The sequence below is a fragment of the Narcine bancroftii genome, chromosome 4 (assembly GCF_036971445.1).
Source record: "Narcine bancroftii isolate sNarBan1 chromosome 4, sNarBan1.hap1, whole genome shotgun sequence".
Taxonomy (NCBI): Eukaryota; Metazoa; Chordata; class Chondrichthyes; order Torpediniformes; family Narcinidae; genus Narcine; species Narcine bancroftii.
This window is the reverse complement of record NC_091472.1, coordinates 255,697,508-255,724,376: the sequence shown is the minus strand read 5'-3', so window position 1 is coordinate 255,724,376 and position 26,869 is coordinate 255,697,508. Positions and strand designations below refer to the sequence as shown.

The following is a 26,869-nucleotide window of genomic DNA, read 5'->3' as shown; positions in this document are numbered from 1 at the left end:
TCTTGGGCCCTCAAACTTCCTCATTAGTCAGGAGGGTGGCAGCAGTGCCGACACTTCCTAAGGAGGCTGAGGAGGGGTAGGGGAACTGGCCACAATCTTGACAACATTCTACTGGAGCACAATTGAGAGTGTACTGTATGGTGGCTTCATTGTGTGGTAAAGTAGCTGAAAAGTATCGGACTGGAAGCCAATACAGAGGATCATCAAAATGGCTGAGAAAATCACTGGGGCCTCCCTTTCCTTTATTGATGACATTCACCAATGCATAACCCATGCTTATATAGGGCTCAAAAATCAGAGAAAGCCCTTTCCATCCTGCACACTGTATCTTTGATCTAGAACAATCAAGAAGGAGGTAAAGGAGCATCAAAATCAGGACTGGCACCTTGGGTAATAGGTTCTTACTGCAACCAAGTAAATAATTCCAAAATATGTATATTCAGTAAAACCCCTGTTATTCAGCACCTATGAGAATTGGTAGATGCTGGATAAGTGAATTACGTGATTGGCAAACTAATGACAAAGCGTGCCAAATTTTAACTTCTGTATTTTTTTTACCTTTTTCCGCAATTTTTTTTGCCGGTTGCTTGAGGTTGCTCTGAATTCCAGATAACAGGAGTTTTACTGTATATTTATTTTAAATTATGTATATATGTGATTATTATGTGCTGTTTATTGTGTGTGTGTGCAACCGTGTCTGCCTGTCCCGCTTCGGACTTGTCAGCCACAAACGAGCCTGCAGCTGACGTGGACATTACCCCTCCATTAATCTTCATCCGCGAAGCCAAGCCAAAGAAAAATGTGTGTGCACCATGGTCTGGAGAAACATTATTTTTTCTACACCATCATTGTGTACAATCTATGATGTGACTGAGTACAGGAGGGAGAGAGAGAATCTAGTGTCAACAAGGACTAGGCATTAACTTCAGAAAGCAGGGTCGAACACATGCTCAAGGTTCAAGGTTCCTTTAATTGTCACTTAATAATATATTAAAAATGTAACAAACATGATATACTTTAACATCTGCTTGCCATATGGCAAAGATTTCCATTAATATTGCTCAACACCTCTCACAGTCCGTGGATTCACCTCCAGCACTCCTGCAGGCTCTGCAGCCACACAGACTTCTGTTCGATCCATTGGCAACCCAAGTTCCAGATCCAAACCTCTGATAAGATCAGGAAGTCTTAAGCTTCTTGCCCTCAGCACCCTCTCGAATCCCAATTCTAATACCCAGTTCTGATATATGAGTCAGTGTCCAGCAGCCTGCAACCCACCCCCACAGCTTGTGTGGGTCCTTCATCCACCAAACCCCTCACTGGTCTGCTGGCGTGGTCACTGTCCTGTAGGGTCAACTTCATTGCTTCTCATTTTCAATGGGGAATGGGATGTGTTCTTCCCTTTCTGGTACATTGTGCCGATCTGCTGCTCCCCCAGAGTTTGCAACCCCTCATGCTCACTGCTGACTACAGGCACCACCATCTTGGGCAGAATTTTACTTACAAACATGGGCAGCTCCTTTAACAGGCTGTTTAAAACCTGTACAGGGTCACCAGTATTCGAACTGGGCACTTGAACCCTTTGGAGCAGCTCTGTCTTTCTGCTCTCCCAGGTCCATACCAGCAGCAGTGCTGTCTTTTACATCACACTCCTGTCTGTATCAATGGTGCTGAGGTGAAGATAGTAGAAAGCTTTAAGTTTTTCAGAGCAAATATCACCAACAATCTGTCCTGTTCCAACCATGTTGATGCTATAATCTAGAAAGCACACTGGCACTTCTATTTCCTCAAAGTCCTGAGTAAGTGCGGTATCCCCAGTTTCCCTGACGAGTATTAACAGACACACCATAGAAAATATTCTTTCCTGATGCATCACAGCTTGATACTGGAACTGCTTTGCCCAAGACTGTAAGAAACTTCAGAGTGTTGTGAATATAGTTCAGGGTTTCGCACAAACCAACCTTCCCTCCACTGACAGGGCCACACTTCCCACTGCCTCAGGAAACCAGTTAATATGTTAAACGACCCATCCCATCCTGGACACCTCCCCAGTGCTGCTGTGCAGAATCTACATGAGTTTGAAAATGTGCACCATCAGATTCAAAGACAGTTTCTTTCCCACTATTAATTGGAACTCTCATTAGTAAAACAATTCTGCCTTTGCACTGTTTTAATCGAACTTTTTTAAATCATGCGACTGTGAGATCTGAGCCATAGATGGCAGCGCCTATGTTCGGCAGCGGCTCCAGGGAAGCAGAGGACTGGCACAGGGCACCAATAAAACAGGGAGACCACCCCCTCCCCCCACCCCCACACTCTGTTGGAGAAGAAGCAGAGGAGATGACCCTATGGGATTGAGATCACGGCAGCAGACCAGTGATGGGCTCTGAGGTTGAAGAACACACGGTTTGTTGGGGACTCGAGGCGAGGAAGCCAAGTAGGATATAGGCTGCTGACCACTGAGTTTAAAGGACTCACACCAGGCTACGGACTGCAGGAGATTGGCTTGAGAATGGCTGAAGGGTGCCAAATATCGGAACTGGTATGCAAGAGAGTGCTGGAGGCTTCCTGATTTTGTCAGAGGTGTGCATCTGGAGCTCAGATTGTTGATAGTTCGGATTGAAGGCTGAGTGGCTGCAGGAGCACTGGAGGAAAAACCATGGACATTCAGGATCTCTGTGGGGAATTACTCTCTTTTGCTTCTCTTTCTCTGACTGCAAGGGGTGCTGGACAATTTCTGCTGATAGAGAATCTTTATCTCTCTTATGGTAGACTAAAGGAAATTTCATGTAATATCATATATTATTTTAATATAATAAAATAATCTTGAATCTTCTCTGTATCAATATGCTCTGCACTTTGGTTTTATATTGCACTACTTGTGGTATTCAAAAATGGGTTGACAAAGTCAGTGAACAAAGCAGTTCACAGCTATACGTGACAATAAATAATTCAATTTAATTTAATTCCTTTTGACTGGGAGCTGGGAACAGATCAGCACCATGTGCCACAGGGTTCAGAAATATTTTATGATCTTCCTACCCTTTCCCTTAAACAACTAACATAGGTACAATGGGCTGAATGGCCCACTTCTTCCTCCATCAGGCAGAGATGGATGATATCTCTCACATCACCAGCGCATCCTAGCAGCCTCAAGGGTATTCCTACGCCATAAAGGTTTCAGACAGGTCCTCGAAAGAACCGTGCCAGACAACCCATCAGCCCTCCCCCTTCCATCCATCCCTGTATGGTGTCGGCTTTCCTGTAAAAAAAACATTATCAATGTTACCGAAGGCAGAAAAGACAAGCAGTGCAGTGAAGAGATTTATCATGCTCTGTCTGATTTATTGGTTATCAATCCTTTATTTGAATGATATATGATTTACAGGACAGCCTGCGCCTCACCATGCTGATGAACACTAAGGGCTCCATAGACTGCATTTGCAAAGAGTGCAAGGCCATTTTATCCTTCCCCAGACCACACCATCCCGATATTCTATAAAAGAGGGGATCTTTCTCACCAAATGCCACTGGTGCAGTGTTGAGGGAGTACTTCACCATCAGAAATTATGTCCTTTGGACAAAACATTAACCTGTGGCCCTGTCAGATATCTCAGGTGGACACTCAAGGGTTCAAAACAAATCAAGGCAGAAAGACAGAGACATAGACACACACATTCAGGGTATCAGGGTACCTTGAGCCTTCTCTTACTGCCAATCTATAAACTACTCTGGGACCACAAAAAGACCCATCTACACTATCAAAGCACTGTCTTTTTTCTAGCATTATCTATTACTGAATATTTATTGTCTATCTTTTATATTTGATATCTCTTTCTATACAGGGGTAATTCAATGTATACCATTTGATTTTTTTTGGCAAAGAGTTCATGTTTGGCAGTGACCAGTGAAAACTTCAGTGTATATGTACATTGTACAGTAAAAAGTCCAAAACTCCAGATGCCAGAAATCCAGACCACTCTGGGAATCTGACCTTCTGGAAAACTCTCAAATTTTTAAATTTAGCGGGCTTTTGCGTGCATGCATAAGCACCACAGATGCACAGAAGTCATGGAAATAAATGAATAAATATTTACTTGTGTTTTGTACTTTTTATTTTATATGAAAAAGAGTTTCATTTATAAACTGTCAAAATTTACCTGTTCATCTCTTCTTTATTCTCCTTAAATTTGAAATTTACAAGTACTGCCCAAGAATCTGGAAAATCTGGACCGACCCAATCCCCAAGCAGTCCAGATTTTAGGACTTTTACTGTACTTAAGCATGTGATAGTAAACACATTATCTTTATTCGCACAAGGTCTTTCAAGTTCCTGACTGACCATCCCAAAGTTCCTAATTAGCTAGTAAAGTCCTTTTGACTTTGCAATGGCACTTGAGCACAAGAAGATCCCACAAGCATTGCAGAAAGCCTACTTCAGTAATGTTGACTCATTGGCCAGGTGGTGTCCTCTCTGCTCTGGTGTCACACATCAACAGCAGTCAGGGCTTCAGTTTATCAGCCCACCTGTGGAGCATGAATAGTTTCCTCACTGCTTTGCATTATAACCTTACCCAGGGCTGCACAGTTGGCGTAGCAGTTAACACGACGCTGTTACAGAACTAGCGACCAGGGATCAAATCCAGCACTGTCTGAAAGTAGTTTATAATTTCTGCACGTGTCTGTGTGGGTTTCCTCCAGGAGCTCCAATTTTCTCCCACCATTCAAATTGTACCGAGGCATGTCGGTTAATTAGGTGTAATTGGGCATCATGGCTGAAAGGGCCTGTTACCATGGTCTAAATTTTAAAAAATATATAACATTATTTTATTTTTGAAAATTTTATTCATTATATGTAACATTATTGAACTCTGAGATCCAGATCCATGCAAAATTGTCCCCCAGTTTTCCGATAGCAAAGCAATTACTAGAATTCTAAAGCACTTAATTGGTCACGAAGCACATGTGGATGCCCTGAGGTTTTGAACACGTGCCAGTGCTTTCATTCACTCAACAGTATTGTGCTCCCCTCTCTCCACTGACAAAGCCTGCCTCCACATGTCAAACAGAAGTCTGAAGATAACCATGCCTATCAAGCCATCCAGGAGCTGCCCAAGCAATTCCCTTTGATATCTGCACTCATGATAGATTATCAATCACCATCCAGAGAATAGAGGCATTTGCTCATTGCACACCTGACAGAATTACTGAGAGGGAAGAGATTCACCAGCGAGATGTTGCTCCCAGCCAGTGCAAGGCTCTGCTCCGCTTTCATAAAGCTTATCTCCAGGAGAGGCAGACTGAAGGGAGCTTTCTCATCAGTGACACAGCTGAAGGAGATTAGAAAGTGACCATGCAAAGAGTGGATAAAAGTAAAAACACACAGAAATGCTGGAGCAACTCAGCCAGTTGCACAGCATCCTTAGAAGGTAAAGTTATATTACCACTGTTTCAGGCCTGAGCCCTTCTTCTTGGAATAAACAAACAGAAAGGCTTCAGGATAAAGATTGAAGACTGGAAGGAGATGGAGTCCAGACCAACAAAAGGTGTTAATTGGATAAGATAAGAGGAGAGGTCCAATTAACACCTTTTGTTGGTCTGGACTCCTTCCCTTGCCAGTCTTCAGTCTTTATTCTGAGACCTATCTGTTCTTTGTTTATTCCTTGAAGAAAGGCTCAGACCCGAGACGTCAGTAATATACCTTTATCTCCTATGGATGCTGAAAGACCAGCTGAGTTGCTCCAGCATTTCTGAGTGTTTTTACGATAATCTGCAGACTTTCATGTTTCAGTGAAGAAAGGATTAAAAACCCAACAGCAGAATGGTAAGAGGCAAATAAGAATGCCTGCAGATGATGGGGTCGAGTGCAATACACAAAAGTGCTAGAGCAACTCAGCAGGTCATGCAGTGTCCATAGGAAGCAAAAGGGCAGTTGACATTTCAGGCCTGACCCTTTCATCAGGAGTGCCGAAAATCAAGCAGAAGATAGAAGAATTTGTTGGCCGTTTCAGCAAGTAATTTCTAGTTTAAAGCCCTTTAACTTATTTTGGTTACTGCTGATAAAATGTAACATGATCGACAGCAGCCATAATCACCAGCAGATGCACAGGGCAGACTTAATTGAACACGTCCGCTGAGTTTGCTACAGACAGAAAACATTTCAATTTGGAATGAAAGCCATCTGGTATTTATTTTTCTTTCCTCTTTCACTGAAGCCTAATGATCAATGATGAGGACATGCGATATCCTACTCCTGTTATGCACTCTCTCCTCCAACCAACAGGCCTGGGACAAGGAGAGGTCAGCTCACCTGGACGCTTCCCTCTCCCTTTCCAAAGCTCTGCAAGCATGTGCTGACTTGCAATTGCCTCTTCGCCCACCATTCCGCCACCTGGTACACTGGCTCTTGGTCCAGCAATTTAAAAAAAAAAATCTTTAATGGCCTTGGCCCCCACTCTGCCAAACCTCCACCTTAAAATTCTTGTCAAAACACAGAGATGTTGGAGGAACTCAGCCAGTCTCACCGCACCATAGGAAATAAAGTATGTTACTGACGTTTTGAGCTTGAGCCGTTCCTCAAGCTATGAGCAAGAAAAGAGCTTGGGTCACCCCTCATTCTCTGTCACTCCAAGGAGAAAAGACTAAGTTCACTCAACCTATCCTCATTGGGCATGCTCTCCAATCCTTGTAAATCTCCTCTGCATCCTCTCTATAGCACCTGTAGTGAGGTGACCAGAACTGAACACAAGATTCCAGTTGTTAAAGGCTGGGGAAAAAGGGGGAAGAATGGGAATGGGAATGGGAAGAAATTCTTCTTCTTTTCCTCCCCAGACTTTAACACAGATCCTTCCATCTTTTTGCTGCGAGATTGGCCGAGTTCCTCCAACATTTCTGTGTTTTGACTAGAATCACAGATAGCAGCTTTTGTGTTTCACCCCAAATTTCTTCACCACTTGTGTGACTACAATGCTTGATGGGCAAATGATTTTCAAGATTCATTTTTTTTGTGCTGTACATAAATATACAAAATTTGTTAAAATTTTTCTTGCTGTAAAGGCATGCAAGGAGGGTCCAACTACTCAGAAAAAAAGAAAAAAAGGCGAGTCCTTCAAAGACACTGAGTACCCATGGATCCCACCTCCTGTACTATCGTAGTCTCTACAGCTGCATGGCCTCCTGTCTGTTCACAAGCTCTTGGATCTGAACCTGCTATGTGATCAGAAAACCGTCAGTGCTGCAGCCACTTCGGGAACCCACCTCACCATCGGCACCTTCACAAATCCCGGTCCCGATACCTTGTTCTCTCAAGCCAGTTTCCATCAGTCCGCTGCCTCGTGCTAGTCCTTCGGCCTCCGAGTCTTTCGCTGGTCCGCTGCCATGATCTCCTTCTCTGAAGGATCCACTCCTAGGCTTCAAGTAGGATGAGGCGAGTGGTGGAGAAAAATCTTTTCATCCAAAGAGAGATGCGGTGGAGCGTGAAGAGGTGAGTGTCTGGAGATCACTACTGCTATATAGCCATAGTGAGATACTGCACAGAGACAAGCCCTTCAACCCACTGAGTCTGCATCAACCATTTGTCTTGTATTTCCATCTGGCTTTGGAGCCATCATACACTGGCTTTGAAGGTGATGCAGAGGAGGTTCAGCAGATTCCAGAGATGAGGGAGTTAGCCTATTGAATCATCTGGAATTCAGATAAATGAGAAGGGAACTGATCGAAACATAAAATTATGAAAGATTTAGACAAGAGAGAGGCAGGAAAGTTGTTTCCACTGGTTGGTGAGACTCGAACTAAGGGGCAAACTCAAGATTCAGGAGAAGTAAGTTCGGATGAGGAGGAATTGTTTTTCCCAGACAGTACAGAATTCTCGACCCAAGGAAGTAGTAGAGGCTGCCTCATTAAATATATTCAAGACAGAGTTGGATAGATTTTTGCATTGTTGGGGAATTACAGGTTCTGATGAAAAGGTGGGGAAGTGGAGTGGAAGTGGAGTCCATGGCCAGATCACCCATGATATTGTTGAATAGCAGAGCAGGCTAGATGGGCCAGATGGCTGATTCCTGCTCCTATTTCTCTGTTCTTATGTTCCATCATCTCCCATTTCCATGAATTTACCAATATCTATTCAACAGGGCAACTGAAAACTGCCAATTTACCAACAAACCTGTTCATCTTTGGGATAGAGCATTAAAATCTATAGCACAATACAGTGTTGTGGCAACCTAATAACCTGCTCTAAGAACCGTCCAGAATTTCCCTACTGCATAACACTGCATTTTTCTCAGCTCCGTGTACCTAAGATGACACAAAGTTTAGTGGTATTGTGGATAGTCTAGTGAGGGACATTGATAAGATGCAGAGCTGGGCTGAGAAGTGGAACATGGAGTTTAACCCAAAAAACTGTTAAGTGTTTCATTTCGGAAAGCCAAATTTAAAGGCAGAATACCAATGTTAATGGGAGAACTCTGAGATGTGTGGATGAAATGAGAGATCTTGAGGTCCATGTCCATAGGACACTCAAAGCTGCTGCACAGGTTGATGGTGTTGTAAAGAAGGCATATGGTGTGTTGGCCTATATTAACCATGGGACTGAGCTCAAAGCCATGAGGTAATGTTGCAGCTATTTCAGACCTTAGTTTGACCCCCAACTGGAATCTTGTGTTCAGTTCTGGTCACCTCACTACAGGAAGAATGTAGATGCTATAGAGAGAGTGCAGAGGATATTTACAAGGATTGGAGAGCATGTCTAATGAGGATAGGTTGAGTGAACTTAGTCTTTTCTCCTTGGAGTGACGGAGAATGAGGGGTGACCCAAAAGAGGTGCAAGATGAGAGGCATCAATCGTGTGGATGGCCAAAGGCTTTTTCTAGGCTGAAATGGCTAAAACGAGGTTTTAAGGTGCTTGGTAGTAAGTACAGGCGAGATATAAGAGGTGCGTATTTCACACAGAGAGCAATGGTTTTTACATGATAGAGGAATTATGGGATATGGGGAGAAGGCAGGTAGGTAGAGTTAGGTCATAAATTAGATCAGCCATGATCGTATTGAATGGCGGAGCAGGCTCGATGGGCCATTTTTGGCCTACTCCTGTTCCTACTTCCTATGTTCCAATGAGTGTGTGCAATGCGATACCAGCAACAGTTGTGGAGACAGGTACAATAGGATTTTTTAAGAGTCTATTAGATAGGTACATGGAACTGAGAAAAATGGAGGGTTATGCTATAGGGAAATTTTGGGCAGTTGAAGGGCCTGTGATATGTTGTTGATTTCTATCTTCTAACAGTCTCTTAAAAGATCTTTTTGAAGAATCCAGTGCTATCTGTAAGGAGTTTGAACATTCTCCCCACGTCTGCATGGGTTTCCTCCAGGTCCTTCCACCCTCCAAAAACATAAGGGGTCTGTAGGTTAATTGGTGTATTGGGTAGTATGGGCTCATGGGCCAGAAGGGCCTGTTATTGTGCTGCCTGTCTAAATTTAAAAAATTGAAATGTAGAATTTAAACAGTGGAGAGGGCATAAATCCAGTCAGTTAGATGGGTTGAAACATGTTTACTTTCATGTGAACTGTATATGGAATAAGGGTGATGAACTTAGAGCACGGAAATACAAGGTGGAGGTCATTACAGGGTCTTGGCTGATGGAAGGATAGGATTAGCCAATGGATGTTCTGGGTTTTAGATTTTTTTTAAGAGAATAATAGGAAGGGATATAAAAGAGGGAGAGTGGCATTGCTAATCAGGGATAGTAACACAGCTGCAGAAATTAGACTTATTGTGGAAGAATCATCTACTGAGTCAGTGTGGGTGGACGTCAGAGGAGCAGATAAGAAGGCAGATTTTGGAATGGTTCAAAAAGGGTTGTTGTTATGGGAAACTTCAACTTCCCAAATACAGGTTGTACCTCTCTTACCCGACGCTCTGTTGTCCGGCACTTTTGAATTTGCTGCAGTTTAAGTACAAATCCCTTACAGACAGTGCAGGACTCAAAGCCCCTTCCTGATCACTGGCGCAGTAAAGGCTGTGCTGCCCCACAATATTATTTCCTGTTTTAAGCTTTCTTCTACCTTTGATATGTTTATATAGTGTGTCCCCTTAGAGGTCAATTTCTGTTTTCTGACATTTTCTGTAGTCCAGCAATGGCCAGGTCCCAACATCGCCAAATTAAAGAGGTACAACCTGTACTGACTGGCACCTCCTTAAAGAAGGTTCAAGGTGGGGCAGAATTTGACATGCATGTCCAAGAAGGATTCCTGACACAGTACGTAGACAAGCTGGTGAGAGGAGATACTAAATTGAATCTAATACTGGGTCATGAACTTAGTCAAGTGACAGGCCTTTTAGTGGGGACTATTTAGGTGACAGCAAACGCAACCCCTGATCCATGGAAAAGGATTGGAGTAGACAGAATGGGAAAGTGTTTAATTGGGGGTTTAACTACGATAAAATTTGGCAGAAACCTGGAAAGTAAATTGGGAGCAGATGTTCTGAGGGAAATGCACAGTAGAAATGTGGAGGATGTTTACGGACCATTTGCATGGGATTCACGTGTCTCCCATGCTCACCTTAAAAGCATGGTGGGGTCTAAAACTAGAGGCAAAAGTTTTAACACATGAGGGAGGAGATTTGAAGAGGATCTGAGGGGTAAACATTTCACACGTCGCCACCACACTTCCCCCCCACCCCCCACCTTCCCCCATTCCAGCCTGGGGCTCAGGGTTGATCAGGAATCAAGTTTTCCATGAAGGAGTTGATGGTCCAAAAAGCTTGGGGACCCCTGATATAAGATGTGTGAGAGATGATTTAAAAGGGACCTGAGGGGTTCCTTTTCCACACAGGTGGTGAGTGGATTGAATGAGCTGCCAAAGGCAGTGGTAGAAGCGGGGACAGTTTCAATTCAAATGACATTTAGACAGGTATGTGGATAGGAAAGGTGAAAAGGCATGTGGTTCCAATGCTGGCAACTGGGTTTAGCCCAGGTAGACAACTTAGCTTGGATGAGTTGGGCTGAAAAGCCTGTTTCCATGTTAGTAAATTCTGTGATTGTTTTAACAATTCAGGAAACCAGATTGGTAGTGGATGGTAAATTAAAGTTTCTCTTTCCACAGATGCTGCCTGACCAGTTGAGTATTTTCCAATGTTTTCTTTCTTTCTTTCTTTCAGAATTTCAGCATCTGCATTTGTTTTCCTGTTCATTATCTGTAGATTTCAAACCTCCAGGTTCTCATATCCAGTCACTGAGCTCTCAGCTTATCTATCTCAATGGGTCAATGTACCTGCACTTTAGCAACGTAACATAATTACAGCACCAGAGAGACAGTTTCGAATCTGGCGCTGTCTGTAATGAGTTTGTATGTTCTTCCCATGTCTGTATGGGTTTTCCCTGGGTGCTCCGGTTTTCTCCCACTTTTCAAAACGTAGAGGAGTCGTGGGTTAATTTGGGTGTAAAATGACTGGAATTGGCTTCTACTGTGTTGGCAATAAAATAATTTTTTTTTCACATTATGTAATATCCCTACTCTTCTTAGATGGGACTAGGTGGGATGATTATTGCAGATAACCTCAGCATGACTTACAGTCTTCCAGTAGAGATAGAGGCGCTTCAGCCCACTGTCCATGCTGACCCTCAAGCTTTGGCTGGTGACCTCACATTAACCCATGTGCCAACACTTGGTCCATGGCCCACTATGCCCTGTCAATTCAAGTCTTCAACCTAATGCCCCTTGAAAACGGTGGGAGTCCCTGTCTCTTCCGCCCTCTCAAACTCAACAACCAGTAAACCAAGACTTACACCAGAAGTTTTCAAACTTTTCTTTCCACTCACATACCACCTTAAGTAATTCCTATGCCATAGGCGCTCTGTGGGGATTAAGTAAGGGATTACTTAAAGTGGTATGTGGGTGGAAAGAAAAAGTTTGAAAACCACTCTTTTAATCGTACCTAAATTGACTTGTTATGAGCATGGTTTCATAATTCAAAAGGAAATAGGCCAGACAATTATTCCCAAGCAAAATATTTCAGTAACAATTGGGTCTACAGCAGTGGTTCTCAGCCATTTTTTTCCACTCACATACCACCTTAAGTAATTCCTTACTAATCACAGGTAAAACACAGGAATCTGTTGACACTGGTGGTTAAGTGAAAAAAACCCCAAAAATGCTGGAGCAACTCCACAGGTCAAACAGTGCCTTTATGTAGCAAAGGTGAAGATACGCCACCAACGTTTTGGGCTTGAGTCCTTCATCAAGGTGCGGGGGAACATGAGAGATGTCCGAACAAAAGGGAGAAAGGGGAGAGGAGTGTGGTGAGGGTGGGAGATGACATAGGGAATACTTAAAGTGGTATGTGAGTGGAAAGAAAAAGTTTGAAAACCACTGACTTACACACTCTTAGAAGACAACTCTTCACTAACAGGCTGCCATTAAGGAGGTTCACACTGCACCAAACATAAAACTTTTGAGCTAACTCAAGTGAGAGTTCACCTCTGATTATCCCAAATGTCTCCAATATCACCTGTCAAGCATCTAAAATGAAAACAAATGTTGCTTTTCAATCCTTCACCCTTCAACAACTTGTACTTTGTCAACAAAAAAAATCAGTTTGATCCCAATGTAAAGCTATCAATTCACCCCAAACCAACTCTTGCCTCTCAAAAGTTGTTCCATGTGTCCAAGTAATTTCACTTCCTTCCACTAATTCAAACCACTCTTGCAGAGAAAGCTTTTTTGCCCCCATCATTGTATTCTCCTTGTCCAAATCTGACACCTTCCTTCCTTAAATTCCATCATAATTTTTCTCACTAATTCATTTTGCGAGCATGTAAATTGCTTCCTCCTTCCTGCATATTACTATTATTGATTGGGCGACCGGAAGCAATAGATTAGCAAAATAGATCAGGGAGGACTTTGCATCATGTCCATACTGAGGTCACCAGCCAAAGCAACAAAGAGGTCATAGTTCCTCAAAGGAAAGTTCTTTTTGTAATAGAAGTTTTTGCAGTTGTTGTATAATAAATGTGAACTGGTCTAATTGAAACAACGATCCATCAACATGACGTGACCAGTGACCAGATCAATCTGTTTCAAGCACAAATATTCATTCGGACAGCAGGAAGAAATATCCTCCAAACTAACTGCCAGAGGACCTTTCATATTCACTTGAAAAGGCAAAATAACTCTTGGCTTAATATCTCTTCAGAAAACAGCAACTCACTTAGTACACTGTTGGGAGTTTCAGCTTAGATCGTGTGCTTTGGTCTCAGAAATGGATTTGAAACTCCCAAATGAATTAGCCAGAGCTGATTTGGGCAAAGATGCAAGGCCAATTATATGTTACAGCAAACATATAATGCACAGAATAGCACAGCACAGGAACAGACCATTTGGCCCACAATATCTGTGCAAAATATGATGCCAAATAGGGTGGGCAGGCAGCATCTTTCAATGGGGTGACAAAATATCAGAGGGCATCTGCTTAAGGGAGTGGAGAAAAGTTTAAGGGAGATACCTGAGGTATGTTTTTTTTAAATGCAGAGTGGTGGGTGCCTGGAATACATTGCTCGGGGGTGCTGGTGAAAGCTAGTACAATGGGGACGTTCAAAAGTTTCTTTGGTAGGCAAGAGGATGTAAGAAAAATAGAAGGTTATGGGTATGAGGTAGGGAAGGATTAGATTGTTGTGGAGTAGGTTCACCTAGGTCGGCATAACATCATGGGCTGAAGGGCCTGTGCTGTGCTGTAATGTTCATTGTTCTGTGTAAATTAAACTAATCTCTTCTGCCTGCACATGATCCTTTCACTTCACACCCTATACATTCATGTTTATATCTAGAGCCCTCTCAAACATTGCACTCATATCTGCTTCCAGCACTACCACTGACAACTTGGGTCGAGACACTGAAAAAAATTGCGCCACACATTCCCTTCAAAACAATCCCCCCTCCTCTGAAATGCATGCCCTCTAATCTTTGACATGTTTACCCTGGGGGTAAAAAAAAAGATTATGACAGCCTGGAAATACATAGAAGTCTGCAGATTATGGAACCTGAAGCTATATACAATATGCTTGAGGAACTCTGAGTCAAGCAGCATCAGGAAAAGATAAAGAATGGTTGATATTTCAGGTTGAAACCTTTCAACAAGATTGAGAATGTATTCCTTCTCTAAATACCACTAAGTGCAAAGCCCTGCAAAAGGTAATGGACACAGCCCAGGAACATCACAGGCAAAACCCTCCTCACCATCAAGAACATCTACAGGGAACGCTGCCATTAGAGAGCAGCAGCAATTTTCAAAGATCCATGCCACACAGCACATGCTCTGCTCTCACTGCCACCATCAGGAAAGAGGTATAAGTGCCACAAGACTTGCACCACCATGTTCAGGAACAGCTTCTAACCCTCCACCATCAGACTCCTTAACCATAAACTTAATCAGGGACTCATATAAGGAGTCTTACTTTTGCACTTTATTGATTTTTTTTCCTCATTGCATTGCACAGCACAGGCAGTTGTTGACATTTCTTTATTTGTTTACATGTGTGCATTGTGTATAGTTTTTGTTTGCACTACCTTCCTGGCCTGGAAGCTAAAGAATCTCAGGGTTGTATGTGATGCCATATATGTACTCTGACAATAAACCCAAATTCCCAATCTTGTTGAAGTGCTCCAGCCCGAAACATCCAACCATTTTTTCTCCCGAACATGATGCTTGACTGCTCAGTTCTTCCAGAAGATTGTTTTAGATTCTGACAATCTACCCTATCTACGCCACTCAAAATATTATAATCCTAAAATACCGTGGGTTTCTCTTTAATCCGATTCAGCAAGGGGATTTCATAACCTATTTTGATTTCCAAATCCCCTGCTATAGCTCCTTCCTGCCATCTTCAAATTCCTCAAGGGTCCTGGCTACTTTTAGCTTTCTAAACCTATTTTGGGATTAAGTTGAAGATTTTATTGACTATATTGATGCAAATGAGATATTAACAAGAGTTGAAGACTGTAAATGCTGGAAGCTAGTGCAAACACAAACTACTGGAGGAATCAGGCAGCATCCGTGGAGGCAAAGTCATGGTCAACTTTTGGGTTGAAAATCAGTACCCAGGTCTCAGCAGGACCTGATACACGGTCAGAACACAAGCATTAAGCATCATTTTGCCCCTATGGATGCTGCCTGATTCATTGAGTTTATTATTTTTGTTGTTAATTCAAGATATATACATTGTATGTGAATAGAAGTTGTGCTTTACCCTACTCCAAACCATGATGAAGTGGTTAACTCTTAACTGTCTTCCAAAAGGGACGGCACAATTAGTGTAGAGAGGATGCACGATTAGCAGAGAGTGGCGGCATGGTCAATCAGAGGGGCAGCACGGTCAGTGTAGAGGGGTGGGACGGGTAGTGTTGAGGGACAGCCCGATTGATGTAGAGGGGCCACACGGTTGGTGCAGAGAGGCGCCATGGTCAGTGTAGAGGGGCGGCATGGTTAGTGTAGAGGGGTGGCACAGTTAATGTAGAGGGGTAGTTCAGTCAGTTACAGGGGCAGTACGGTTAGTGTAGAGCAGTGGAACGGTTAGCTCAGAGAGTCAGAATGGTTAGGGTAGAAGGATGGGATGGTTATAATAGAGGGGCGGCATGGTTAGCGTGGAGGGGTGGCAAGGCTAAGGCAGAGGGGCAGCACAGTTAGTGTAGAGATTCAGCACAGTTAATGTAGAGGGGCTGCGCATTAGGGTAGGGGGGCAGCAAGGTTAGTGTAGAGGGGTAGAACAGTTAACATAGAGGGGTAGTTCAGTCAGCGTACAGAGGCAGCATGGTTAGTGTAGAGGGGTGGCACAGATAATGTAGAAGGATGGCACGGTTAGTGTAGAGGGGAAGCGTGTTAGTGTAGAGGGGCAGCCAGTTAATGTAGAGGGGCTGGACAGTTTGTGTAGAGGGGCAGCCGTTTAATGTAGAGAGGCGGCATGAGTAGTGTAGAGGGGCAGGACAGATAGTGCAGAGAGTCAGCATGGTTAGTGTAGAGGGGCAGAATAGTTAGTCTAGAGGGGTGGCATAGTTATTGTAGAGGGGCAGCACGTTTAGTGTCAAGGGACACAGTTAGTGTAGAGGAGCAGCACGGTTAGGGTAGAAGGGCAGCATGGTTAGTGTAGAAGGTGGAACGGTTAGTGTAGAGGGGTGGCACAGTTAGTGCAGGGGAGCAGCATAGTTAGCATAGAGAGCCAGTACAGTTAGTGCAGAGGGGCAGCACGGTTAGCATAGAGGGGCATTTCGATCAATGTACAGGGGCAGCATGTTTAGCGTAGAGGGCTGGCATGGTTAGCTTAGAGGTGGGCCATGGTTAGTGAGGAGGGGCAGCACGGTTAGTCCAGAGGAGTAGTATGGTTAGTGTAAAGAGGCATCACAGTTAGTGTAGAGATTAGCACAACACTGTTACAACACCAGCAACTGGTGTTCAAATCCTGCACTGTCGGAAAGGAGTTTTTACGTTCTCCCTGTGCCTGGATGGGTTTCCTCAGGTTTTCCTCTGGTTTCCTCCCACATTCAAAACATATCAGGTGTTGAAAGTCAATTGGGTGTAATTTTCCACCAAGGGCTCATGGGCTGAAAGGAGCTGATACCATGCTGCATGCCTGTATGTCTAAATTTAATTTTTTTTTAATTTAAATGGCCTCACGAGCCTCTGTTGTAAGATCCTTGGGGATGTGCCACATCCGAATCCTGTGCAAACTAACAAACTGCTGATTGTAAATGCAAATTGTTTTTATACAGTACATGTTCTTGTTTGTGAATCCATGACTGGGTGTGCAAATTGTGTTTAGCTCCACATAGCTGACACAGATCCACACAAGTGATGTAAAGGGCAGGTGAATCAATGTTGGGAATTTTAGTCCTCATTGCAATATATTAAATGCATGTTGTTCTGAACAAAGCCACAATCCGACAGCACACTTGTTTTGATTTGATTGATTTATTGATTTATCATTATGAGCACTGAGATGTTGAAAGATTAGATTTGCATGCTATCTTGGCAGCACACTTATTATGGATTTAAAAATTCATTGAAAATCACATGGTGTAAAAAATGATTTGTCGCAAGGGCCAAACTGCATTTCCAACATTTTAACGGAACAGGCCAATCAGGTTCCTGCCATTTCAGGTGCCGCTCGGATCTCCACGGGTGGAAGGGAATCTGGCACAAAGAGTCGCTCCATGCTCTCTGTCAATGTCCTGGTAAAAGTAGCCTCCGAGGGTCCAGTGTCTGTCCTGAGTAGCCGTTACACTCGAAATTCCTCAGCCTAGGTTCTTCAAACAACCGGTTAGAAAATCAACAGCTGTGTTCTTGAAATGAGCATTCTGCTTTTTTTAAATCACTGATGCAAAATCAGAATAAATGGTTCTTAGGAAGGGAGGCAGACCACTTTGGTGGAACTGTGTGTGTTCCACATGCTCTCCCTCACGAGCTCAACGCTTTCTGCCTCAATGTTATGATTTTGAGCCAAGTCCCTGCAGAATTTTGGGAGGAGCTGAGCTCTGGATGTGCTTGAGGGGCTGCCTGATACGAACTAATTATGGAGGTATCAACTGATTGAAAACTCAAATGCCTGGAAATGCAGAAAGTGGCAGAACCAGCACTGACCTCTCATCTTCTGAAGATATCTAAGTGCAGTGTTACCTCAAAAAAAGCAACCGACATCATAGGGGATCCCTGTCACGCTGGTTATACTTTTTTTTTTCCTAGCTGCTACCTTCAGGCAGAAGGCACATAAGTTTGAAGTCCAGCACCTCTAGGTTCAAGACAATTATTTTCCCACTGCTATCATGGTCTCGAAGATTCCCATCCTTCCCTAACCAGAAAACTACTCCAGGACCACCAAAGGTGTGTCCGCTCCATTAAAACAGTGCTTTTTTTTCTCCACCAACTGTGAACATTTTTCTGTTTATCTTTTTATTATCTTTTTTCCCCTCTTGTTTTGAATGCCCTCTTCACATCAGACCATCAGGAAGGAGGTGCAGGAGCTTGAAGATGAACACCCAGCAGCTCAAAGATAGCTTCTTCCCCTATGCCATCTGATTTCTGAACAGACAATGAATCACAGACATGACCTCCCTTCCTCTTCTTTTTGCACTATTTTTTTGTGTGTAATTTATAGCAATGTTTGCACTAATAGTGCTACTCCAGAACGAATTTTGTGAACTGTCAATAAATTCTGATTCCGTATTGTTGTAATTTAACTTGTACTTATTGTTTGCTCGTGTTTTACATAACCATGCAGGTGCCGCCAGTAATAATTCTATTGCATCTGTACATTGTTCTCATGTACATGACAATACTCCCTCAACATCAGCAACAGAATTTTTTAACCTTTGTTCTGAATACCCCTCATTGGAGGTTACGATTTCTATCTTGTATATCTTCTCAAGTTGAGGAAATAATCTTCTGTCCTTTCTAACGTTAATTTTTCACAATCTGAGCATCATTTAGCAAGACCAGCATTTATTGGCCATCCCCAATTACCCCTTGAAGTGGCAGCGATGTTGACAACCATTTCAGAAGGACTTTTTTTTTAAGAAGAGCCAACCACATGGTATGTGCCTATGGTCACATTAGGGTGAAATTGGGTCAGGATGCTCTAGTAAATGTGTTCCACTTGTGGGGCATGAATGAACCAGATAGGTTTTTACAATAAAAATAAATCTCCTGGAGGAAATCAGTGAGTCGAACAGCATCAGTGGGAGAAAAAGAATGCTCCACCTTTTGAGATAGAACCCTTCTACAAGACCCATTGAACACCTCCAACAGTTTGTTTTGGGCTCCACATTCCAGGATCTGCAAGTGTCAGAGCTGGGATTCAAGAAGGGTGCTGAAGGCTTCCTGATCACATCATGCTGACCCATTTACACATCCTTGGTTCTCCCACGAGCCACTTATCTATTTTCCAACAGCCAATTAACCTAACAATCAGCATAGCTTTGGAATTTTAATTTAAAAACAGGCCATTTTGGCTCACGAGCCCTTGCTGCCCAATTGACCTACAACCCTAGTGCGTTTCAAATGGTGAGAGGAAACCGGGGGAAAACCCTAACAGACATGGGGAGAACGTACAAACTCCTTTCAGACAGCACAGTATATGAACTCCAGTCCCAATCGCTGGCACTGTAAAGGTGTTGCGCTAACCGCTACGGCAACCGTGCTGCCTTGGATGCAGGATGAAACCGGGCAAAACTCACACAGTCACACGGAGAACGTGCAAATTTCACATGGGCAGCAGCAAGGGTCAGGAGTGCTTCTTTGAACTTTTGAATGTGTGCAAAGTCAGGTGAACACAGACAGCAGAACACTAACAGCGGCCTTATGCTGTTGAAATCAGCATCCGTCCTCGTTGATCAGAATGCATCAGGTGAACACTATTTAATTCAGTGGTTATTACCCGAGGTATAATATCAAAGGTTATGCAGTAATGTTACCAGATGTAGCAGGCAAAAGAGAAGGCGATTCCTCCACAAGACGTAAATTGAATCCAATGTGAACACATTAAACAACTTGTAATCTAGCTTTAACTCTCATGTTTGCTCAATTGTTCATTTTGAAATGAATTGTCCTGCTTCCCCCGATGGTCATATGACTGAGAGTAATAGAAATGAAAAAGACTCATGTCCCACAAGGCACACAGCGAGCAAAGCTCCCGAAGGGTCTTGGGCACCGACAATGTCCTAGCACTTCAGGGGCTTGGAACCAAGGGCTAAGGAGGTGGTAGTTCAGGTTCATTGCTGTGTGACTACAGAGCTTATGCTTACTCAGGAGGCAGCGGCAATGCTTCTCTTTCTCAATTTGAGAATGGCACCATATTAATAATGTTAAACAAGAAAGTCTGGAGATGCTGGGGTTGAGTTCAATGCACAAATGTGCTGAATAAACTCAGCAGGTCACGTGGCATCCACAGGAAGTAAAGGGAGTAACCCATACATCAGTACTGCAATTAAATAGGTGCATAATCTAGCGTCAAAAAAATTACTGTTAATAAATGGTGAAAGGGTAATGATGAGACAATGTTTTGTGAGATTAAGAGATCTTGTTCAAGAATCTGGTAAAAGTGGGAAAGAAACTACATGTGAATGGGATAGTATAGACAAGATGGCCGAAAAGAGGTCATTTCTATGCTGTATGATTCCATGATTCAAAATTATAGGAGGATGATAGAGTAACTGGAAGCAGGCTTTTTTACTGAGGTTGGGTGAGACAAGCACTAGAGGACATGGGTTAATGGTGAACGGTGAGATGTTTAAAGGGAACATTAGGGGGAAGTTCTTCACACAGAGTAGTGAGAATGTGGAACGAGCTGCCAACTGAAGTGAAAGCGGGCTCAATTTTGACATTACAGAAAAATATGGATTGGTTCATGGATGGGAGGGTATGAAGAGATATGGTCTGGGTGCAGGTCATTGGGACTCAGCAGAATAAGGAGTTCAGCAGAGATTAGATGGGCCAAAGGACCTGTTTCTGGGCTGCAGTGCTCTATGGTTCTTTTGAGGTCATTCAGCCCCATGCTTGCTCTGATCTTCTCCCAATTCCTGCCCAATTCCCATACCCCTTTCTTTTCCCTAATATCCAGAAACTATCTGAGTTTTGGATACACTCAGTGACAGAGTTTTCACAGCGCTCCTGTTGCGGACGGAATTCCAAAAATTCACCAACTTTGAACACAGAACAGCACAGTACAGGCCATTCAGCCCACAGCATTGTGTCAACCTAAATAAACTTATTCCATTATCAATCTAACCCTGCCCTAAATCACACCTATTACCCTCCATTTTCTTACATACTTGTGCTTATCTAAGAGTCTTTTAAATGTATCAGCCCCCAAAAGCACCCCCAACAATGCATTCAAGGCACCCACCAGTCTTTGAGTAAAAATCTTAATCTCCCTTTAACGTTCCTCCACTCACTTCTAGTATTTGTCATTGCTGTTCTGGGAAAAAGGTGCTAGCTGCCTATGCATCTATGCCTCTCATAATTATATGCACCTGTATTAAGTTGCTTCTCATCCTCTGTTGCATTTTGATAAATCTCCCCTGCACCCTCTCTAAAACTTCTACATCCTTTCTAATAGTGAGTTGACCAGAACAGAGCACTATAGTCTTTCTGGGTCTTACCCTGAGGTTTATAGTGATGCAACATTACCTCATGGCTCCTGAACTCAATCCCCCTCAATCCTTTAACTAAAGGAATTCTTGCTGCTCTAATAGATGACCTCATATTTCTCCACATTGTACTTTGCTCATTGAGATGCCTGTTCTCAAACTTACCTCTTTGACCAAGCTACTAGTTAAATTCACTAATATATTCCCATGCAGTTAAACAAGAATGGCTGTAGGCATTATGATTGCAGTTTACATAAAATTGCTGGAGAAACTCAGCAAGTCTACAGGTTAAGCTAAGATACCGAGCTCTGCGGCTTCCACTCCCTACCATCCTCCCAGACATTGTACAATCCATAGAGAACAAACTGAATGAACTCCCTGCTAGATTACAACGTCAGAGAGACATCAGGGAGTGCTGTGCGATGTGCTTTTCAGAAACATGGTTAAATGAGGACATTCCGGACACAGCGCTACAGTCCGTGGGCTATACCCTCCACTGCACTGAGTGAAAAGCCAGGAGAGGCAGCATTTGTGTCATCATCAATTCATGGTGGTGCACAAATGAGATGGTTATCTCCCAGTCCTGGTTTCCTGTCCTGGAACATCTAGCAATCAAGTGTCACCCATTCTACCTGCCGAGGGAGTTGACCGCCATCATCCTGGTCGCAGTGTACATTCTGCCCCAGGCTAACATTATGCTGGCACTGGAGGGACTGAGCACTGTGATTGGTAGCCATGAGACAGCTCATCCCGATGCCTTCCCCATCATTGTAGGGATTTCAATCAGGCCAACATGAAGAAGACTAATGAATTACCACCAACACAACACATGTGAGACTAGAGGATCCGACCTATATAAACATACTCAAGGATTAATCTAACCCTATGAACCGTCAAGAAGAGTAGTGAGAGCTGCCTCAATGACTATCAACCAGTAGCACTAACTTCTGCTGTGATGAAATGCTTTGAGAGATTGGTCATGGCCAGAATTACCTAAGCAAAAGGTCTGGACCTACTGCAATTTGCTTATCGTCACAATCGTCGCAGCAGATGCAATATTGCTGGCTCTCCACTTAGCTCTGGATCACCTTGAAAGCAGCAACTCATACATGCAGCTGCTCTTCATCGACTACAGCTCAGCTTTCAATACCATTATTCCCTCAGTGCTGGTCAAGAAGCTACACACTCAAGGCCTCTGTACCCCCCTCTGCAACTGGATCCTTGATTTCTTCATCAGAAGACCAGAGTCAGTACAAATTGGAAATAATGTCATCTCCTCACTGACTATCAACACAGGCACACCCCAAGGATGTTTGCTTAGCCCACTGTTCTACTCATTATACACCCATGACTGTGTGGTCAGGCACAATTCCAATGCTATCTACAAAATTTGCCAATGGCATCACAGTTGTTGGCAGAATCACAAATGGCAATGAGGAAGGGTACAGGAGAGAGATAGATCAGCGAGTGGAGTGGTGTCACACCAACAACCTTGCCTTCAACATTAGCAAAACTAAGGAGATGATTGTCGACTTCAGGAGGAAGTCAGTAGTAGGGAGGGTCAAGAACTTCAAATTCCTATGTGTCAACACCTCCGAGGATCTGTCCTGGTTGCCTCCATGTCGATGCAATCACGAAGAAAGTTCACTAGTGGCTTTACTTTGTGTGGTGTTTGAGGAGATTTGATATTTCACTGAAGACTCTCGAAACTTCGACAGGTGGACTGTGGAGAACATTTTGACTGGTTGCAACACTGTCTGGTACAGAAGTGCGAAATGCTAAGGACAAGAAAAAAATTCTAGAAGGTCATTAACTTGGCCTGTGACATCACAAGCACCAGACATTACTCTATCAAGGACATCTACAAGAGGCGGTGTCTTAAGAAAGCAGGCTCTATCCTGAAGAACCGCCACCACCCAGGCTGTGCCCTCTTCACTCTGGTTTGTGGCCAAGTTTGCAGATGTTACAAAGATAGGTAGAGGGGTGGGTAATGTTAAGGAAGTAGGGAGTCTGCAGAGGGACCTGATCAGAATGGGAAAATGGTCAAACAAGTAGCAGATAGAATACAGCATTGAGAAGTGTATGGTCGTGCACTTTGGTTGAGAGAATAAAGTCATAGATTATTTTCTAAATGGGAAGAGAATTCGGAAAATGGAAGTCCAAAGTTACTCGGGTGTACGTTTAGGATTCCATAAACTTGCTGATTTAGTCGGTAGCGAGGAAGGCAAATGCAATGTTAGTATTCATTTCGAGAGGGCTAGAACACACATGTCAAACTCAGGCCCGCGGGCCAAATTTGGCCCGTGATGTAATTATATTTGGCCCGCAAGATCATATCAAATATGTATTAGAGCTGGCCCGCTAGCTGCTGCGCCAGTATAGCGCATGCACAGCTAATACTACAAATCCCAGAATGCTTTGCAAATGCATTGGCGCCGGCCCGTCAGCCCGCTAATCACCCCCACCTCCTCTGTTTACTTTCATTAACATCTGCGACCTGTCGCCCAACTCACATGTAATAAACCCCTTACGAAAAATGGCCAAACGAAAGACAGAAAACAGGACCTTTCAAGACAGGTGGGAGGCAAACTCTGACCCCAGAGTTTGATGAACTTGCATCTAAGAAGAGATGCCAAGTATCTGCTTTAGACCCAGGTGCATCAGAGTAAATCACAGTGTAGCAAGCTAAGCTTGGATTAATATTTTCTTTGGTTAACTTTGGACTGTTCATAGTTGAAAGATTGGATTTTCATTGAAGCAAGTTGTTATTTTTTTGACTTGTTGGCTTATGAAAAAAAATACATTTAAAAGGAGCTTAAAGGCTAATAAGAAATATTATTTATTGAATATTTTATTTCTCATTTGTTAATGCTTCTTCTGGAAAGAGATTAACCAAAACTATTATTAAACATTTATTTTAATAAGAAAAAGTTTAACATTACATATGTTGAAAGAAGAGAAAACATCCAGATATTGTTGAAAAATTTCAATAAATATTTAGTTTGGCCCACGACTTAGTCCAAGTTTTAAATTTTGGCCCTCTATGAATTTGAGTTTGACACCCCTGGGCTAGAATATGAAAGCAAAGATTTAAAGCTAAGGCCTTATAAGACATTGGTCAATGAGATTACAACAGGATCTAGAGCAGTGGTTTTCAAACTTTTTCTTTCCACTCACATACCACTTTAAAATATCCCTATGCCATAAATGCTATGTGATTTAGCAAGGGATTAGTTGAGGTGGTATGTGAGTGGAAAGAAAAAGTTTGAAAATCATTGATCTAGATAAATTGGGAACGTGGTTAAAGGAATGGAGATGGAACTTAACTTGCACCTTCTAAAGGTTAAAGAAGGTTAAGACTTAAACAGAGAATGGTAATACCCCAGAGGGTTCTATAGAACAGAGAGACTTTGGGATACAGGTACATAGTTCCATTAAAGTAACGAAGCAGGTAGTGGTGAAGGAGGCAGAGCATTCAGTACAGGCAGGACCAGGAACATCATGTAATAAATGTACAAGATGTTGGTGAGACTGCACTTGGAGTTTTGTGCATCTTTCTGTTCACCCAGCTAAAGGAAAGATGTCACTACACACTGGAAAGGGTGCAGTAAAGATTCACAAGAAGACTATGGAGGTTAATAGACGAGTTATGAGGAAAGGCTGTATAGGCTGGGACTATTCTCCCAGGAGCCCAGGAGGCTAAAGAGTGGGGAAGAGTATGATAGAGGTTTATAAAATCATCCGAAATAAGATGAACAACCACAATCTTTTTTTTTCCCCGCAGGATCGAGGAATCTAAAATTAGACTGAATTTTTAAAACTAGAGGGCATAGATTCACACAGATGGTAATGGTATAAGGAAAGAGCTACCCGAGGAAGTGGTAGCAGCGGGGACAATGTAACATACAAAATACAAATAAGAAAAATTGAGATGGATATGGGCTACGCGCAGGAAAATGGGCTGAGTTTGGGTGGACAACTTGAACAGAACAGACAAGTTGGCCCAAAGGGCCTGTTTGCGTGCTGCGAACCTCTGACTCTCTACCACAGAAAGCAATTGACCCAAATAATTCAATATATTCAAGAAAGATTGGATGCAATTCTTAAGAGTGAAAGAGATCATGCAACATGTGGAGAAAGCTGGAAGAGGGGACTGAATGTTGATGATTAGCCATGAACATATTGACTGGAGAAGGTTTCAGCTCCAATTTGCAAAGTTCTCAAAAAAACTGCTACATTCATAGTTTGTCATAGCTGACCAGCACGCGAATCGTTGATTCTTCTCAAATATGCCATGGATCCTGAAAATTTGCTCTGAAAACGTTTAACCTACCCTTTAGTTTCAAATTTAAATTTAGATATACTGCATGTTAACAGGTCCTTCTGCCACATGAGCCCGTGTTGCCCAATTACACTCAATTAACCGACAAACCCACATGTTTTTGGAGGGTGGGAGGAAACCGGAACACTGGGAGGAAACCCACGCAGGCACGGGGAGAACGTGCAAACTTCTTACAGACAGTGCTGGATTCGAATCCAGGTTCTTGCTGCTTTAACAGCATTGCGCTAACTGTGCCACCATTTATTAGCTTATATGGTGGTTAGCAACTCTGACAAAATATTAGAGGATTGAATTATACTCAGAACCATAGGATCCTACAGCATAGAAGCAGGCCCTTCAGCCCATATAGTCTGTGCTAAACTATTATTCTACCTCGTTCCATTGATTTGCTCCCATCCATGCACCTATCCAAATGTTTCATAAATGCCAAAATTGAGCTCGCTAATTTTGCAAGCAGCTCATTCCACACTCTCACCTTTCTCTGCGTGAGGAAGGACTTCAAGCTCAGGGTCAAAGCTTGAGATCTGAGCCCAAAGACAAGACTCCCATAAACTGAACTCAGCAGATAAAAACTGGCATCTTTACCTACAATTTCCCCACGCCGACCCAATGTCTCCTCATACCTTGAGCAGTTTGACACCTCAGTTCTAGCTCCATCACAATCTTGACCTCCGCACTGTGGAGCAGGGCTGTCACATGACCTGGAACGGCACATGCACGATCCCGCTGCTTCCTTGTCTGTGTGCTCACATACTTGCCATGGAGCCCAAGGTCCAAATCCACCATCCACTGTGAGGTTCCTTACCTAAATCAAAATATAAAGGCCCAACCATTAAATGGTCCAAACATAGTTCAAAATAAACTTAGCATTTATATTTGGACCCTTGCAACCTTCATAAAAACATATGAATTGTTACCACAGACATAGAAACTATTTGACATGCTGAGTTTTATGCCAGCTCTCCCATTGGACCTGACCCACAGGATAAATGCTTTGGCCCATTGAGTCTCTTCTGCCACTCGAGCCATGGTTGATGTACTTTTCCTCTTAACCCCATTCTCCCACCTTCTCTGCATAACCTTTGAAGCACTCACTAATCAAGAATATATTGACCTTAGTACGCTAATCATAGACTGATCCAAAGTACTGTCAGAATCTGAATCAGAATTTATTGTCATGAACATCATGAAATTTGTTGTTTTGCTGCAGCACCACAGTGCAAACATTTACATAAGCCACCTAACAAAATAAAAATATTGCAAGAAAAAGCAAAGTAAGGCAGTATCTGTGATTCATTGTTCATTCAGGAATCTGATAGCTAAGTGAAAGAAGCTGGCCTTGTGTTCTTAGTGCTCATCTTCAGGCTCCTGTACCTTTTTCCTGATGGTAGCAGAGTG

The 26,869-nt window shown here is 43.0% G+C and overlaps 1 protein-coding gene across 6 annotated transcripts in view; it reads right to left on the bottom strand.

Moving 5' to 3' along the window:
• Positions 1–26,869, bottom strand: part of sema5ba (sema domain, seven thrombospondin repeats (type 1 and type 1-like), transmembrane domain (TM) and short cytoplasmic domain, (semaphorin) 5Ba) — a 395,686-nt gene that overhangs the window by 80,240 nt on the left and 288,577 nt on the right. For all 6 annotated transcript variants that reach the window (XM_069934791.1, XM_069934794.1, XM_069934796.1 and 3 more), the window contains one exon: positions 26,095–26,276. In XM_069934791.1, the coding sequence (XP_069790892.1) occupies positions 26,095–26,276 (182 nt within the window). The remainder of the gene's footprint in view (positions 1–26,094; positions 26,277–26,869) is intronic.